Source organism: Morchella sextelata (genome assembly GCF_020137385.1).
Source record: "Morchella sextelata strain SCLS chromosome Unknown scls_9, whole genome shotgun sequence".
NCBI classification, from domain to species: domain Eukaryota; kingdom Fungi; phylum Ascomycota; class Pezizomycetes; order Pezizales; family Morchellaceae; genus Morchella; species Morchella sextelata.
Window position 1 is genome coordinate 1,594,088 of NW_025408624.1, and position 18,702 is coordinate 1,612,789.

At 43.4% G+C, this 18,702-nt stretch overlaps 4 protein-coding genes across 4 annotated transcripts; 3 read left to right on the forward strand and 1 right to left on the reverse strand.

Moving 5' to 3' along the window:
* Positions 1-4,186: 4,186 nt before the first annotated feature.
* On the forward strand, positions 4,187-6,942 carry H6S33_013102 (uncharacterized protein; the record flags this gene model as incomplete). Its single annotated transcript, XM_044844474.1, has 8 exons — positions 4,187-4,572; positions 4,628-4,661; positions 4,714-4,821; positions 5,394-5,562; positions 5,619-5,740; positions 5,832-6,533; positions 6,598-6,681; positions 6,898-6,942. 8 exons carry the CDS (start codon positions 4,187-4,189, stop codon positions 6,940-6,942), a joined length of 1,650 nt encoding a protein of 549 aa, XP_044694811.1.
* Positions 6,943-8,913: 1,971 nt separating this feature from the next.
* On the forward strand, positions 8,914-10,266 carry H6S33_013103 (uncharacterized protein; the record flags this gene model as incomplete). Its single annotated transcript, XM_044844475.1, has 7 exons — positions 8,914-9,175; positions 9,246-9,562; positions 9,622-9,712; positions 9,771-9,881; positions 9,946-10,013; positions 10,069-10,104; positions 10,162-10,266. The coding sequence occupies 7 exons, from the start codon at positions 8,914-8,916 to the stop codon at positions 10,264-10,266; spliced, it is 990 nt and encodes a 329-aa protein (XP_044694812.1).
* Positions 10,267-11,288: 1,022 nt separating this feature from the next.
* H6S33_013104 (uncharacterized protein) lies at positions 11,289-12,053 on the forward strand (the record flags this gene model as incomplete). The annotated part of the gene is made up of 1 exon (XM_044844476.1): positions 11,289-12,053. The coding sequence occupies one exon, from the start codon at positions 11,289-11,291 to the stop codon at positions 12,051-12,053; it is 765 nt and encodes a 254-aa protein (XP_044694813.1).
* Positions 12,054-13,285: 1,232 nt separating this feature from the next.
* H6S33_013105 (uncharacterized protein) lies at positions 13,286-17,863 on the reverse strand (the record flags this gene model as incomplete). The annotated part of the gene is made up of 9 exons (XM_044844477.1): positions 13,286-14,530; positions 14,597-16,263; positions 16,337-16,498; positions 16,556-16,796; positions 16,848-17,174; positions 17,263-17,331; positions 17,388-17,628; positions 17,722-17,780; positions 17,861-17,863. 9 exons carry the CDS (start codon positions 17,861-17,863, stop codon positions 13,286-13,288), a joined length of 4,014 nt encoding a protein of 1,337 aa, XP_044694814.1.
* Between the last annotated feature and the right edge of the window lie 839 nt (positions 17,864-18,702).

Genomic DNA, 18,702 nt, shown 5'->3' on the forward strand with positions numbered 1-18,702 from the left:
GCAGGGTCCTGGAATATGAGTTTGCCAAATGACTATGAGGCAATTGGGTTGTAAACGGAGTATTAGGAGAAGATTTGATTTATTCGATTTCCGGCTTTGATTCAAGAGTTGGTTTCACTCTTTGGGATTGCGGGATAACTGGGTTTCCTTTGGTCGGTGGTGGTCAAATTCTTTAATGAAATTCATGAATATCAGTTTTATTGATTTCCCTTTCTTATATTCTATGTTTTATGTTGGCCTTTGATTTCATATGTCTGCGAGAAGGTATAACGAACGATACTGAGAGAGAACGATGTTGATTTTTTACTACTGTTTTGAAGCAATGGTTTCGCAAACTTACGAAAAAGAAAAAAAGAAAAAAAAATCAAGCTACTGTTATTGATTAATGATGTTTATGTTTTGTCGCATTTTGCGTTGTCATTTTCCTTTGTTATGCACCGTCGACTGAGGAGGCTTAATGGTAAGTGAAGTAGTTGAGTTGGCGAGGGTTATTTGATTTGTTTATGAGTATGTACTAGTACAATGTTTGTAAATTAGCTACTAGATAGGACACGCATAATTGAGTTTACGTTGAGTTTAATGACTAAAGTTCTCCACTCCTTTTTAAACGCACATCTTACCCATGTTTTGATTAGGACTGCCAATGATACTATCAGGAGGTGCAGATTTATGGCAACGAGTGAGTCTTGCTCAGCATATCATATAAAAGTGTGTAAGAGTATTTCCCACTATAGCTAGGTAGTGCTTCACTGGCAATTTATCTTACTGGATGGGGGTACTATAGAGGTGCAGTGAACCAGGCCACCGCAATTGCGAAGTTCCATCTGGCTTACCGTAGCATCTAACAAGGGAAACAAAATGAGTCAAATTGCAAAGCATATATCATTTGGAGGTAGTCCTCGGAGCTAGGTTTCTTCACCCCAGGTTGCTACCTTTATCATGCTCAATGTCTATTACCCAAAACAATACTGATAATGTTGGAATTTATGAAAAGTACGTACATACATACGTATATTAGATAAACTAGATTTCCACATATGGTAGACATTAACTAATTGATTATCGCCCTATTATATTAATCTCTCGAGAGACTAGTGATGGGCACGAGACAAGACGAGGCCACATTTAGGGTGGTATCGTCTCGTCTTGTGTTTAGGGGTAGTAGGTTTCGTCTTGTCTCGGGACCTTTCGCAAAGTCTCGAGAGGTCTCGAGACTTTGGGAAAAAGGCGAAATATAGGAAAGCTAATGATATTTCTGCAACTGTTTGTGCTAATTATCATCTCGTGGAAGAATTATCTCCCTCGAAAAAGTAGAATCCCTCCAAAACCTTCTCAAAGGGTCCAAAATGATCTCGCGAGACGTCTCGAGACCAGCCCACAATAGTCTCGAGATAATCGTGAGACTATTTTCATTGATCTTGTCTTATCTCGTTTGGAAAGCTCGAGACCTGCTCTCGAGACCTCAAGTCTCGTGCCCATTACTAGGAGAGACTGACGTACGTAGATGATGATCGTGTGACGCAAGATATGGTTATTCACAATCCTGAATATTGAAACGGTCATGGCCGGCGTTTAACGAAACGGTTTTGACTGGGTACATGTAGCATGTAGCCACAGCAAACATTTGCAGTAAGATATGGCCCAGTGTGAGGTTTGTGGGTTAGAAGATGTACATTGTATAACCAATGTACATGTAAAGTATATACGGTCAATGATCAAATTTGTGTTTTACATAAGCTTGAGCTAAGGCATAAATACACACAAACCATGTAGCAAGGTTCAAACTTTCACGACCACAAATTGTAAAGGCAATGCGTAATCTGGCTTCACCGTACGAACGACCATCTATCACACGCGTCTCGTCGATGATTCGTGGGCTATGTCACCGGTCGAATAACCTCTTCTACCATGAAACACCATTTGGCGACAGCACCTCTGACCTATTTTGAGGTTCATTGATAGATCAAGAAACGACTTGGACGAGGCTTAGATGCATTAAGCATCCGGGGTCGTAAATGAAGGAAAGGAGCTTCTTTTTGGTGGGGGGATCATATCATACCAATAAAATGGTCCCTCACCAAATCTCCAGTGAAAGCTGGAGATATTTATGGAATGTAGATCTCCTTAATTACTCAATTTCCTATCGACTTGCAATTCGATTTGATCCAGTGGTTCAATTGTCAATACATAACAATGTAGTAATTATATAATTAGCGATGAATTCTCAAAACCCATTTGTTCTTAAGTTCGGTTCTATGTGTCGGAGTCTCTAGGCCGCAATTCTCACAATAAAGGGCAAAACTAGCCCGTTTAATCGATGTGACACATCAAAACAAGCCGATTTCCTATGGAGGGTATCAACCACAAAAAGATACAGCTCCGATGTATGATCATGATCGCCCGCATATATAGGTGGTCATCAAGCTAAGAGCAAATCTTGTGAAGGCTTTACACCAACCGTTATGAGGCTTCAGTATATGTGCTAAGTAGTAGTTATCTTTAAAGTTGTGGAAGGGTTCTGGCTGGACGTACTGTAGGTTGCTATCAACAAGGATAAAAATATTGTCTAGAGTCAACTGGGGTTTCGGCACTCCGGATAACTTCATATCGCACGGTGCTAATGCCGGATACTTGCATGCCTCGGTTGATAGGCATAATTATGTTCGTGGAGCGATGGCGGATCCTGATCGCCAAAGTGAGCTCTAGATCTGCTATTGGTCTCAAAACACAGACCACCATCAGGCAGGTTCATCCGCCAAAGTGTCTGTACTCTACTGTATGTGCCTTGGAAGCCGGCTGAATGCGCGGGGGAGGGGGAAGGGGAGAAAGAAAAGCGTCGCAGAATTATGTAGAGTACTCTAGGCACATATATACCTGCTCCAGTTAGATACCGCGTCAGGACGGACAGTTGGGAAATACGCGGCTATCTTGGTACTCGGGGCAGGTACTCGGGGCAGGTAAAAAGTACCGGACAATGCAAGTTTTGTCTCTGGGGTTTTTTGCAGTAGCTCACGCCTAGCACGCACACCCATTGGTGAACCAAAAACCTGCATTGTCCGGTACTTTTTACCTGCCCCGAGTAAGAAGAACCTGAAAATGACTTTTGATGGTAACGACCTCTGATTCGCGGCTGGCGAAAAGCTACACCAAATTGAGTCCCTGCTTGCAGCTTGCATTTTCAGGTTCTTATTGCCTGCCCCGAGTAGAAGCTCGAAGATGTGCAATGCAGTAGGTACATGTATGTAAAGTACATGTAGGTATCCCTGAAACGATTCGCGAGTAGTAGCAATTCGAGAAGTAAACACATAGATAACAACGTTGATAACAGATTTTGGTTAGTTGCAATTGATTCTATCATGATCACCTTGAACAACCACCTTAAACCACCGCTCTTATAGTGGAAGCTCTCGATTCAAGATTATTACGGCATGACGAGTTATAAACATCGGAGAAGAGGACTAGCTGAATCTTCTCTGCCTACTGTATCCGCTAGGTGTCGATTTCATGCCGTTCATGGGACACATTTCTAGTGCAAGAACGCAGCATTTACCTACAATACAATTATTTTACCAATTAATTTCTCAGCACAGACAGGGGAAAGGCCGAAGTCCTACATAAGTATCGCGAGAACAAGCCTTGCAACTGCGTCAGCTCTGCGGTTGGATGGCGTTTGTTGGCAGGGCAAGGCATTTTGGCTGAGTGAGTAGCCAACCCCTTTTACTTTTGTCTTAGATTATGATGACTTTAGCTGTAAGGCATACCTATCTATTCCTTATTCGAACAATGCAACTGATACATCGGTGAGTCTCACTTTGGAACCTGTTGGGCTGTAGTTCGCTTTATCGGAGGTTCTCTAAAGTAACTACTTAATTCCGTCATATGGTTCGCACAAACCGCAAGCTACATAGATTGATCAGATGAACTTATGCCTATGTGGGGCATATATTTCATATATGCAGAGCTAGCGGCCCTAGTACGAAATGAGACGTGTGACACAAAAAGCGAAAATCCTGTCACTGAGTATAAATACCAGCCTTGAGCGATATAAATGTAAGTGCACAGAGCCCACACTTTATATAAGCACACACGAAAACACAGCAAAGATATATCGAAAACTTTATCAAGAATATACCTCGCCTCAAAACTAATTTTACTTCAACTTCATATAGTAGGCCCAGCAGCAGACATGGGACTTATAGACCAAGGATACTTCCCTCTTCAAAATAATCGCCAAATCACGATCCTTAATGCGTTCGAGGACGTGAGTTCGCGGACAGCACTATCTTACCACTACGATCTTTCGCCGAAAAGGGTGTATAGATCAGAAAATGCATCAGTAACAATGAGACAATACGAAAAAGATAAATCGAAGAAGCATATAGAATCCACAGGCAAACTATATGAAAAGCTTTGGCTCAAGATACCGTTAAACCTGGGTGACACAATCAATGCATCTTCAGCCGCACAATCTTCAATCGGACAACCCACAGGTGGGCAACTTTCGAATGCATCAGCGCAACCAAATGAGCCTGATCATGAGCCTGAAGTCGATTCATCTTCACTGCGGATTATGTTAGTATATTCGTCTAATTCTTAATTCTATCGTACACGCTAAATGATAAATTAGAGACTCTCGACAGTGCTCTAACGGAGATTGTGAGGTATGTGTCCCAGCTCCGAGCTTTTCGGCGAGATCTCATTTGAAAATTCTAGGAGTTTGTAGATGCAATGGCAGACAAAAATGGTTGGGACACAACCATAAAAGATCATATCAAGAGACTGATTCCGTCGAAGGATATTGATATCCGTAAGACACTAGATGTTGGTATATCTCTACCTGATGTTGGAGGTGTGGACGAATCTACAAAATTAAATCCAATATTGGTGTTTTTTCTTGTAATGCCCTATTTTGGGATAAGAAAGGCTAGGGATCCCTCACCTAGGGATCCCTCATCTGGGGATAGAGCAGCTCGTGAGCCTGAAAGCCTGAGCTTATCCGAGTATAGTTCTAAAGGGGCAATCCAAAGCACGTACCATAGCGAAAATGAGATTTGGGTGCATAGAGCTTGGCTCATGATATTCTTTAACGGTTTGAATTGACACCCCTTCGTAAACATGATGAAAAGGAATGGGCTAACTTTTGCATATGTCAATATTAGATATGATAGCGATGTTTAGGTCTAAAGAGGACAACCATTCTGATCTACCGCATCCCCTCTATGGATGTCAGGAAAGAGTATGCATGTTCCGAGTGTTGGTTCATATCATCTCGAATATCCTGGACCTTTCACAAAAGAGATGCCTTATATTTCTCAAACGAGAGGTCCATGAAAATATTTGTTTCCTGGCCGACAAACATAAAAAAGCGGACTTTGGTATTAATGACTGAATAGGAGTCCAAAATCGATGAGTGTATTATGAAGCTAGAATTGGGGGATAGGGACAAAGAGGAAGAAAAAGCCTTGACTAGAGATACCCGGGGACTTGAGAGGGATATCAAAAACTCGAAGCGAGTGGTGCAATCACAGATTGACATTTTAGGAGATGTCAAAAAATTCTACGGTATATATATTTATTACCACCGAAAACGCAAAGAATTCATTTATAACAAGATATAGGAAATATAAGTTCATCACTCGGCTTCACGGGAGAGCAAATAATTCCTGCTCTTAAGAGAATCGAGGAGATTGTTAAGGGACTAGTAGAATTCTCCGAAAGAATTGACTATTTACTTGAGACTGTAAGAAAATCAAAGAGAAACGTATTCGTTCCTTCCTTTTATTAATTAAATTTAAGTTCGAGAATTACTAAGAAAAAGATGTTGAAAAAAGCTATTAAACGCGCTGGCCGAAGACACTACCAAGGAAGCAGCTGCAAACACTGTAGACGCTACCAAGGAAGCAGCTGCCGCTACCAGGAAAGCAGCCACAGACACTGTAGACGCTACCAAGGAAGCAGCTGCCGCTACCAGGAAAGCAGCCACAGACACTGTAGACGCTACCAAGGAAGCAGCTGCAAACATTGTAGGCGCTACCAGGAAAGCAGCCACAGACACTATAGGGGCTACCAAGGAAGCAGCCAAAGACACTATAGACGCTACCAGGAAAGCAGCCACAGACACTATAGACGCTACCAGGAAAGCAGCCACAGACACTGTAGGGGCTACCAAGGAAGCAGCCAAAGACACTATAGATGCTACCAGGAAAGCAGCCACAGACACTATAGACGCTACCAGGAAAGCAGCCACAGACACTATAGACGCTACCAGGAAAGCAGCCACAGACACTATAGGGGCTACCAAGGAAGCAGCCAAAGACACTATAGACGCTACCAGGAAAGCAGCCACAGACACTATAGACGCTACCAGGAAAGCAGCCACAGACACTATAGGGGCTACCAAGGAAGCAGACGCCGCGGCCAGGGCAGCAGCCATAACAGACCCTATAGTCGGCGCATTAAAAAGTCAGCGGCAGGTTATGTCGATGCTCACACTCCTGACAACTGTATTTTTGCCGCTTGGATTTTTCACTTCCGTAAGTCACAAAGCGGCCGGGTTTTTGGTTCAATTATGGTTGCTAACGAAGAAATTGGGCATAGTTCTATGGAATGGCTAGGGATGATGAGAAGAAAAACAATCCACATAAATTCTACTTGCCACGGGGTTCTGTATTGGGGATAACGGTAGGCACAACTATAGTTACTCTTCTTATTACCCTATGTGTTGTTTGGAAAAGCCGGAAACCAGCTGCAGAACAGTCTCCAAAGAAAGAGAGTTCAGCAAAGGAGACAGATAACTCAATAAATCTACTACCACTCCACAACACCTAGGAAACGAATCAATAAGCACATTACCCACACAAATCATCGCGGGAAATGTGCTTGCTAATGTGCTTATAGTTAAAGGCTCCTCCTGTAAATGTCACAAACGATGTATTTAACTGATTCATTAACATTCTTTAGGGTCCCCATTTCCATCCCTTTATTATTCCTTTTATATCCCCTTTACATCCCTTTTCCCATCAGATAGGTAGATTGAAAATAGGCTCAAAATATAAATTGTTATCAGAACAGATAGCGTACCAGTCAATGTGTCTAATATCAATTTAGAGGCTTAGGTTCGACTCCCATCAAGGTTATAATAGCTATAAATCATACCCACTACTAGATTTTTAATGCTGTATTTTTGTCGAAAATATGCCTTGTTATATCCGTTTACGGTCCCTTTACGGTCCCTTTATAGCCCCTTTTGCATCCCTTTTCGATCCCTTTTTACAAGGGAAAAGGGATCATTATTCCCTAACTACGACTTTACAGACAACTTTACAGACGACTTTCCCGATTCATTTCCCCATACAACCCCCCCCTCCCCAATTACCTGATTCATTTCCCTACCTAAATATTTAGCAGGCGCAAAGCACATTAACGGTGTAGTAAATCACTACACATTACCCACACAAAATAAAAGCACATTTTCCTGATGCACCCCCCAAGCCCGTAGAGCCAGCAGGACAGCCACAGGGGTCAGGCGAGCAAGAAAGGCAACCAAGTGGGGCAGGGTCAGAGCAAGCTGTAGTTCTGGAGAGGGTTATTATAGTGGATCCGGACAATTCGTAATACTTCTGGTCATTCCTAATTTGGCCGTCATATAAATATCAACCATGGTACCAAATTACTCTAACTACAACCATTCATAATAATGATGGAGGGAGAAATCGGAAGAAAGTTTCTATCAAAATGACTTTAATATGGTACCACTTTTTGTGTACATACATAGATACATGTATATAGGCATAGCCAATCGAACTTATTAGTTTTTATGTATGTTGCTATGCGTGGTTCAATTGCCCAACCACGTGGTTCGAATCAACCACGAAACTTGAACACGCGCAGTGCACGCGCAGTGCACGCGCTCAATTTCAGTTAGGTATTATGATGTAATGTATTACTACTACATAGCTACACGTATGTATGCCTTTACATGGCTTATTGTATTATTATCATATACGTACATAAGTACATGTAGGTATGGTGCGCCCACTCTTAAAGGTAGCGGATCGCGACGAAATGTCAATGGCTGATAACTTTGCAACGAAAAATGGTAAAAAAAAAAGGCGTAATGATAGAACTCTAGTACTAGTGATGAAGTTTAGTTCTATCATTGCAGATTCTTGATATCTGTCTGGGTTGTAAAGTTATCAGAGGTTGAAATTGTGTATTTTTGTATGTAAAAAGCGCCAAGACTGAGCAAAGTGGAACAGTATTATACCATATTATACCCATTTATACCCCCTCAAAAGCAGGAATACAGCAAAGTGGCTAGGAATAAGCCCTCTCATTGGCCTTGGAGTTCACCTTGCAGCCACCTTTAAGAGTGTGCGCACCATATCTCATATAAACCAAATGTTTCTAGACCGGACAAGCAGTATTTAAACCCAAGATTTGTGCTGTCTGGGTTACAATTACCTACTAAGTAATGTAGTTTACTTGCTCCTTAGGTATCAAGGATTCTAGAGTAGAATTGAACCTATATGTAGCACTAGATTTCTCTCCATGCAGAACCAGTCTATCACAGCCGAACAAATGGAACTATCGAATCTAAAGCGTTTTCTAATGGGGAACGATATGGCTCATGCTAACTATGATATGCGGTCTTTTACCCGCTTAAAGAAGGCGTCCAATAGCGAATGAATTCCCGAGAACCAACCAATTTAATCATCTGATGTGTAGGTACATAAAGGCTTTGAGGGCCGAGCCTCACTAGGCCAACTTTCAATCTTTATTAAATTGGCTCTAACTCCCCCAACTTCCTCTTCTCCGTTCTACAGAATCTAAGACCGATATTAAGTACAACAACGCGGTCTACATCCATTAGCTAAGAAGCCAACAAGAAGATTCTTCAAGAACAACACACAGATGAGCCAGTATACACCTAATGACATGCCCCCAGCCGCTCCACCCAGAATCCCCACAAGTGAAGAGTGTTCAGAGCGGCTCAGGGATCACATCAAGAAGGAATCGAAGGGGCTGGCCAGAATAATCAAAGACGATCTACTGACCTCGTCTGCGGAAAGGGCCGTAAGTATGTTCACTAATTTAGTGGGGCTTGGCTGCCCAGGAACCGAGATTGCAATGAATCTTATTATACTTACGCTCTACGATATTGTTATATTAATTGGTTTGTATATGACAGTCTAGTACTTCTTGAACTACTGGGGTATTCTTTTCTAATTTTTAATGGTATTTAGATGATAGTTTCTCCATGAAAACAGATCCTAAACTCCTTCCAAACCTTGAAAAACTTATCGAACAGATCTGTGCGATATACGAGCTTGCCAATGATAAAGGAGTAAATTCGATCCGATTTATGAATCACTACGAGGGAGGGATAAACGTCTGCAAAAAGGATCACGTCAAGAGTATAATAGATTCGTCGCCATACACAGGGGTTTCAAGGATAGGCACAGAATTGCAAAGAAGAGTCCTAGATGAGTTTGTACCGCGGCCGGGCGGGGACATGACTATGACCAAACCGCTCCTTGTGTTGACCTTCACCGATGGAATTGTAAGTTCCCAGGTTATCTTGTTAAGGAAAGACCTTAATGCTAATACCTTATTTCATAGATCGAGGGCGAGGAAGTAGGTCTGCTAACCAAGGTAATCATGAGATGCCTTTTACGGTTAATGTCTGGCCCTGAAAAAGGAGGAGAAGAAGGTTTGTTCCTCGCCCAATTTCTTAAACCCAGGTCTGACCTAATAAACGTTTGAAATAGCGGTCGCGTTCCAATTTATCTGTCTCGGGGCAGATGAAGGCGCGAAAAGATTCCTTCAATTCGTAGACGACCATGAGAATATAGGACACCGTGTAGATTGTGTCTTACCAGGTTCGTTAAAAAAGACTATTGAAAGACCCACAGTGTTAGTGTTGATAGATGTTTTCGTATGTAGAATATCACAAGCTTCATACCATTGACCAGGAGAAATGGAGTGATCCAGACGGGAGTAAATGGCCTGCTGTAAGTTAAAATCCAGCTCCTCTTGATAGTCTTGAACTTTCTAATATCAAGATAGGTGTCTAAAATACTGCTCGGCCCACTCCTGGCCAATGTAAGTTTCCTAATACGTGGCGAAAAACCTAGATCCCTAACATCAGGATAACAATAGTTTGACAACCATGACGAGGAACTCAATATACCTTATACAGATATAGACTTTAGAGGTTTTAAGGGTATCGCGAAACGATCCAAAGATATACCCAAAGATAACTAAGATCCATGCCTCTATTGAGTGTGTGCATCTATTATAACTGAGCCTCGATCAAATGCGCGCGCTGAGATATGGCTGGCTGTAGTTAGTCCATACGTTCCGGCAGCATCATGAGTCGTGCCTAGATCTATCCCTGTGAGTGCCCGGAGTGTCTGAAGTATATATAGGGTGATGGTTTGTTTAATGTAGACAAATAAGCATTTCTTGTTCTCCTTATATGTTTTCTTCTTCTCTCTCGCTCCTATATATATTCGTCAATGCGAAATTACATTGTAACGAGTGAGAAATTGTGATCAAGAACAGTGAAGCTTTTCTTTATGATGTTCCGCCCGCTCCAGTGTTTCGGTTGGATAGATTCTAGAATGAAATCCTCAATTGGCAAATCATGGGGATCTTGTAAAACTGAGAACTCGGTTGGGACATCTCATTAGTGCTTTCCAAGACTATTCTGAAGGGACTTATTTGCCTGTATATCTCTATTATATCTAGACAATATATACTGGAAATTTAAGTAATTAAACTTTATCTAATACGTGAGGTAGTAATGCATAGGTGCCCCGTCAAATATGGGAGAAAATCGTGTCTAGCGTAACTAAACGGTACTTTTAAGACTAATCTGTGGTTGAATAGAGCTGTACAGCCTCCGTATGTGTAAAACCAAAACGAAAATCATGCAAAGCCTGGATTAATTAAAACCCGTAGAAAGATTAATGGGAAAGTAGAGAGATGATCTCCATTGATGTGCCAGCAGCTTAGCATTCGTTCTCGAGGCTGAGCAGAGGAATTCTCGCGGTCGCCTAGGTAATCAGATCAGTAGATGCGCCAACAAATTAATCAGTTGATCAACTGATCCTTGCTCGTGAGGTCTTTTGAGTTGTATACGACATCGTGGTACATACTTTCCTCTTTAGGCTATGCACTGCCCGACTCAAGAAACCCAGTGAAGACACCTACATATAAAATATAGGGTATCTTGCCAATGAATCCCTATTCATCCGTCTCTTCATACTCACGTCACTGCCAGAATGTCCACTAAAATCAGCTTTTACGGTTTCCCCCAACCCGTCAATAGACCTAGTCCTTCAGGCTACTGCCAAAAGCTCGAAACCTTCCTCCGCGCAACAGGTTTCACCGACTATACGCTTCACACTGTGCAACCCACATCCGCACCCAAAGGGAAACTCCCGTACATAGAGCTCTTCAAAGACGGCGAGAAAACGGACACCATTGCAGACTCCCACTTTATCGTCAGGGAGCTCATTGAGAAGGGTGTGGTCCCAGATCCAGATAGTCGGCTCACTGCCGCACAGCGTGCAGACTCGAGAGCGTGGCAGACATGGACGGAGGAGCTGCTGTATCCAGTGATTGTGTACCAGCGGTGGTGCATACCCGCCAACTTCTATGCCTCTCGATCTATCCTTCCAGGCCCGTGGCCACTACAGTGGCTACTCGGGTTCTACCTTAAGCGGAATATCACCAACGCGATGTGGGCGAATGGTTTCGGCCGGCATTCTGATGCGGAGCGGGAGCGACTGGTACGGGAGTGGGTTGAAGGTCTCGAGGCGAGGTTAGAGGGGATAGAATTCTTTCATGGAAGCGAGCCGACGTTGATTGATATGATTCTTTGTGGGTTCCTCCAAAATGCGATCGGGCAGCCAGGAAATCCAGAGTTTTTGAAACTGGTATTGGGAAGTGAGAGGTTGAGAAAGTATACAGCAGAGTTGACGAGGAGATGGTTTCCAGAGTACGAGGGGGTGTTGGAGGTGGTAAGTAAGAGGCACGAGGATTGATGTAATATGGAATAGTAGGTGAATGCGTAGCTGCCTGGTGTGTTTGTGTAAATAATCCGTTATATATGATCTCCACTTTCAATTCAGTTCTCTTCCTCCCCAAAAAACTGTTAAGGCCATGTGGTTACATGTATAATTGCAATCAGCGCTCCTCTAGAAGCTCCTGCCACCAACTACATGTACGTCACTTTGTACATACTGCTCCAACTTTAGTCGCCAATACCGAGGGGCCAGACCCCCCCCCCCCCCCCAAAACCTCACCCCCACAATGAGCATAAAACTCCTTATAAATAGATTTATAAAACAAATAAACTTCAAGAATCTGTGCCGGCATAATTTTATTTGAAGGAGAGTAGAGAGCGAAGGAATGGTCGTTGATCAGCCCCGGTACAATATACCGCACTTTTTTTTTCTTTCTTTTGTTTAATTCATTAATTGCATACAACCTTACAGTTATGGCAATACAATATACCGCATTGGTATACGTATCCTATAATTATGCCGCATCAATCGTCCTTTCACTCCACCGAATCAACGAAGGAAAGCAGAAAGTGTCTTTTTCAAAAAGTCATAATAGTTTACTCTGTGTTCATAGTACTAGCGTGGGGCAAGGTGTGAGGTGAGGGAGAGTTAATCATATTCGCGTTCCCAAAGAATTTACAGCTATATACTACGAACTCGGAAGTTTTTATTGAATGAATGGTGGATTTTTAAGCAAAAAAGCGCATATATACACTCATATAAATTACTTTTGCCCGTGGATCACAAACCATCACTCGCAAGTTAACACCATGAACCATTAGCCCTTCCAACTCCCGATATACTTACTTACCGGCATATGAACCAGAAAGTGCGTCTGCTAGGGTCAAGGACTATTTTTATGGAGAGGCGCCGTTATGCCATTCAAATAACCCTTGTTTCAAGCTCGCGCCCCATGCCCACACGCTGGCAAGCGAAGTATTCAATGCCAAACCACGATGCCAAACGTTACGATCATACCAGATAACCCAAAAAGAAATACAAATATATAGAACTCCGCGCGACGTAGCCCACCCATAATCATTGCCAAGTCCCTGAAAATGCAACTACCCTTTAAACAAACGAAAAACGAAAAACGAAAACGAAAAACGAAAAACGAAAATAAAAATAAAATAAAAATAAGAGAGACCAACAGATTATAGAGATCCGCGCACCAGTAGACAAATTCAAATTCCACTCTTCAAACTCCAGAATTAGTCGTTGTGAGACTTCTGCTCCAGGAGTGGAGATCTTCGCCTTATTGAGACGCCAAGCCCCGATATTGGCTCGCTGATGGATCTTTGCATATCTGTAGACCCTAATTCAATGGCTCTTTCAGGCACTGAACTTCTTCTCTCACCCAAATGATGTTCACCGCGCAGTAGATCTTCATCCTGATCTAATCTTAGCATTCCACCTGCGAACCTTTCGGAGGGCATGATATCTGGTGAGTGCGGAGCGACAGTGACTTCTGGAAGTCCGAATGGGATATGAAGGCCATCAATACCCAAGCCAGGCGAATGAGAGACCTGGTTTGGCTCTGTCGAGGAAACTTGCCATGGCTCTGAGACAATCCTATGGACTGGGTGTACCATGGATCTCGGCAAAGGTCGTCCTCCGCCACTGATAGATCGTTGGTGACCTAATGCCTGCACACTAGCCCTGAAGTCCAGGCCTTGTAACTGAGAAACACGAGGTGACCTCTCATTTGTTGCTGCCGTCGAGGATCGTGCTCTTATCATATTTGTAGAACCGAAAGGTGAAGGGTGTGGGGAGAAATCGTCTTCATGTTCTAATATAGGCTCCGACCATGCAGCTGAAGGCGGCCTATCGTATCTCGGACCAACAATACTTCTCGCAATTGGAGAGCTCGATAGATCCCTGCTTGGTGAGAATCCGGGCGAGAATGGCTTTGTTTGGTTGACAGCCACAGTATGCGAAGGCTCATATGGCATGTCGAGGATGCCTCCTTTACCCTGATAATCTACTGGTGTTTTGATTCGTGGGGGCAGATAATGTGAAGGGCCACCACTTCCACCAAAAGGAAACTCTTCTGGATCAGCATGCAGAGAATCGTCGTCGTACACAGGTGCATGCAGACCATCTCCACTATAAGAATTTGGCACCTGGTCTATGGGTAATTGAATATTGGAAAGCGATTCCCAGCCTCTTCTAACAGGGGATCTTCCTCTAACCGGAGTTTGAACCCCATTGGATATAGGAAATGTTGAATTTCCTTGGGGTGCTTGCCCGAATGTTGAAGGCGATTGAAGGGATGCACTCTGAGGGGAGGAATGATTGCGATGCCATGGCCAGTTATATTGAGATGGGGAGATAACAGAGGAAAAACCTGATGGTGTTCTCAACAATGATCTCAAATAGGCACGAGAGTTAAGAGGTGAGTTTTGCTCGGTATCAGCGAATTGCGATTGGTCGTTGGTGCGTCTAGAGTTCATGTACTGAGGGGATGCATTCTCAGTGACAAGTTGTGAATCTAGCGGTCTAGAATACATCGGTATACGTACTTGTCCGTTTCTTGGTATCCCCGGAGGCTCGTAACGAAAAGTATAGGGCCTTTCTCCTGTCCTGGGTCTTGGAAGATGTGTTCGATGCGGACGCCTTGTTGGCTGGTATTCGATATCCGAGTCGTAGGAAGTGTCATGTTCCGCAAGACGCTTCCAATGTTCCTTCTGGTTTAAATACTCCTGAAGCCTATCTATAGATCCAATCTGTGAATTTCCTGCTGGTCTGGCCACACCAGGCTTGTCATTCCAAGTTGGGTGCCTCGAACTTTCCGGTGACGCAGAGGGAGTCTCAGATGCGCTATCAGAACCACTGGCGAACATAGAAATTCTGGGCCCTTCCGTTTGATCATCACCATTGATAGCCTCTCTGAGCTTCTCCAAGACCCTCTCCAGTTCTACCTTTGCAAGTTTGTGTTTGTTTGCGTGCTCTAGAAGCCTCACTCCATGAAGTTCGTATCGTCGATAATCCGATACCAAAAATCTCGCGCGATATTGCCGTAATTCCATCGTATCGAATGACTTGCAATACATCCCAATCGCTAATTCAAGCCATTTCTTCAATTCACCGGGCGTTTTACGTAATCGAGAAATGCACACTTCCTGAACAACGCTGTGAATTACCAATGTGTCGATTTGAACATCGTCAGATTGCTTTCCGATTCTATCAACCATCGAATATGCCAAAAGGTGACCAATCGTATTATTCAAGTCCCTTCTATCGGCGTCCCCCGCAAGAACCTGGATATTCTGTGGTATGAATTTTATACCGAATTCCAGCATCTGAACGGGTATTTCTCTGTGAAGGAATGCGATCAGGCGCAGTAGGTTTCCAGCCTCTTCGTAACGAATGTCCAAACGATCAAATATGATGTGAAAGGGCTCTAAAAACTCTCTTTCGACGAATGGCCGCTTTTCATATTTCTTCAAGTAGTCAGATACTGATACTTTTTTCCCTTTGATGTAGCTGCCTGCTGATTGAATCGCTAATGGGTTGTATTCCAAATGTTTCACTAGCTTCTTTGCTGCCTCAATCTCGGCTCCGGACGGCGAGTTTATTTGGCTGTAATGCATAACCATTCTAACCGCCTCATCCTCTGTAATTCGTCCAAGATCTAGTCGTTCTGGGCTTCCCAAGCGGGCAGCACCAGCGAAAGAAGAATTCAGGGTTGTAAGAATAATGCTTCCGCCTTTACTTTTGGGGACATACTCTGATAATAGGTTAACTTCATTGTTCGTTTCCACGTTCGCACCATCAAGTACGAGTAGCCACCCATCGTGTTTGTCGAACCAATTGTTTACCTCAAATCGGGTGCTCAATTTTGGATCAACGCTCTGATGTTTGTTGATATTCTGCTGGTTTGATAATCCAAGCTCTTCGGCTATCATGCAATACCCCAAATCTAGTGACTCGGTAGATAATGTATCCCCAATGTGTTTGCAGTCGATCCAGAATGCGCCTCCAGGAAATTCCGACTTTCTATGAAAAAAGTATTCCCGCGCGAGATGTGTTTTCCCTGCACCAGTCACTCCGGATATGCTCACTACCCTCTTATTTGGGTCGGTGAGTATTGAATGGATTATTTTTAGCTCGTCATCTCCCCCTTCAAAGTACTTATTCTCTTGGAGTGAAAGAGGTTTAACAAAAGGTGTGTTCTTGATAAGAAGATCTTGTTAAATTGTTAGTAAATTCAAACTATTTAATGTGGTTTTAATATTATCATTTTTGATAGGGCCACATACTATGGGAGGTGTTTGCCGATTCATAATGTTCACCAAACTCAGAGATCTCATCTGGTTGAATAAAACCGCCTTCAACACCTCTGACTACTCTCATACTTCCTGGGGAAGATGTCCTTGAGTTAAGCGGAAGTACAGGTGTCGACGTAAGCCGTTCTTCCGTATCTGTTTGCAAGTAAGCCTCGTAACTCCACAAGTCACCGAAACCAGGTTATAACGTACCTTGCATAACATTTGTCACGTAATAACGAGTTTCCTGTACGTTTCGCTGGGTTTCCTGCGCCCAACATCTCTCGACGGCAGCTGGCGCCTGCTGAGCAAAATGGTAGAGACACCCAGCCACTATGTTCCACCCTGGTGAGTTCACATCGTAAAATTTGCACATTTCACTGTGGTTTGCGTGGATAGCTGCTCGACCGGCATCGGCGAGTGCTTCTGGTACGGCGGATGAATATTCAACAATCTAAAAGTCAGTTAGTAACACATTTACCCAGAAGAAATACGTAGAGCCTACCAATTCTTTCCCCACCCCTGGTATTGATGTCTTTAATTCCTCCCAGCAAAAAAACAATTTGAAGTCCCTTGAAATTCCCAGAAAGTTGTCTGTGATATTTTGCAGCGTCTCGGAGTTCCACTCGAGAGTTTTGAGAAGGGCGCTATTCGAGTCCACTAAGGCCTTAGGTGTTACCAAGCGAATAATCATTTCAGCCATTTTCCCCCATTTTGCAAGATCAGCACCCATATGAGGTGTGCCCAGAAATAATATTCCATACGTCGAAACCTTGATGGCCCTGAGGTGAGCATTATGGCTAAGATTGCAGCTGCTGGAGTAGATAAGTGCCTGCCGTAAACCAAAACCGGTTAGTCGTGATCCTTACTAGATATAACTACCTCCATTATGTTTCTGCAAACATCGGATGGAAGCTCACTCTTTTGACAACAATCCCTCCTAAGCTGTGGCAAACAAAGATGATGGGTCTTCTCCTCTCATGTTCTCGCTAAAACCAAACAGTTAGATTCCATCATTCTTCGCTCGTATCAAATGCAAACTCACTCTTCTGAAGAAATATAGCTCCGAAACCAGAGTGAATGCGTGGTGATGGACCATGCTTGTACTGGTACCTCCAAGAAACCTCCCAGGATCTGAGTCGTACCCGTATGCGAGAATACGGGCATTGGGTATTTCTGTAGGTAGAAGATCTCGTAGCCACATCACCTCTGCCCCACCAGCCTTTTCCGGTTTGGCTGTCCATGTTTTGTAAGCATCTCCATGAAGGCCATGAACAGCAATTATGCTTCATCCCGCCTAGGTCAGCAAACGGCACAGTATGGCATCAACGTGGGGTGTGTATAAGCTTCAATATGATGGTGCCAAGGTGTCTACATACTCCACGGTAGGCTCTTTCCCACTCGCTATAAGTTTGACCCCGATAGAATTTAACGAAGCCTAAGTAAAGCAGACGTCAACATCGTGGTCATTATGCCTGACCAGGCCGGATATTGGGAGCGGGGTTTGATATCACATACCATGATATTTTCAATAGTATCACTTTTGAAAGGACGAGATGGCCGAAGAAAAATGCAGCTACTTTCCCTTATATACTGGTCCAGTCAGATCGACCGTCTTTTGGAGTCCCAGTTCAGAAGGGAACCCCTCAGCTATGCACACCCCAGATCAATGAGTGCGTCACAACCACACATGCACCGCCTCCGAACAGGGATTTAGGAACAAATGTTCTCGTTGCGTTGATTCGCGCGTGACGGTGAAGGCGCATGTGTATCCAAGTTTTTCAAAAGGCGACGAATCTTCTGATAAGGAAAGCTTTTTAGAAGTTAAATCCAACTTCATACTTTAATGACGAAAGTGTGTATTTGTTCTTTGGGGTTCTTGAGACAGTTCTACAGCAGACTGCTAGTGTACTACGAGTGAGGCTGAGGTTACAGTTACACTGTACCAGGGACAGACAGGTACCTGTGTAACACACATTGTAATATACCCCTGTCTCCACACACATATATGTACTTGTGGTTATAAATAACCTATTCGAAATGACCTACCACTACACAATAGCTAACTGTTAACTTCACCGAGCATTGCACATCTCTATACAAGTTAGAGCAGCATTCCATAGAAATGAGGTACGGTGATATCGAGCTAAAAATCAGGAAAGCTCAGCTGCAGATGAAGTGGTGCTGTGCTCGCCAGGCAGGTGATACCAGAATGACAGTACGTAAACGTATGTGATATTCTATGACGGTCGACGGGGCCCTCTGTGTAACTCCATGGCCATCTACGTACTACCCATATAACAGACGTTCAATGGGCGGACTAGAAGTGTGTACCTTTATATTTTAACTTTATTTATAAC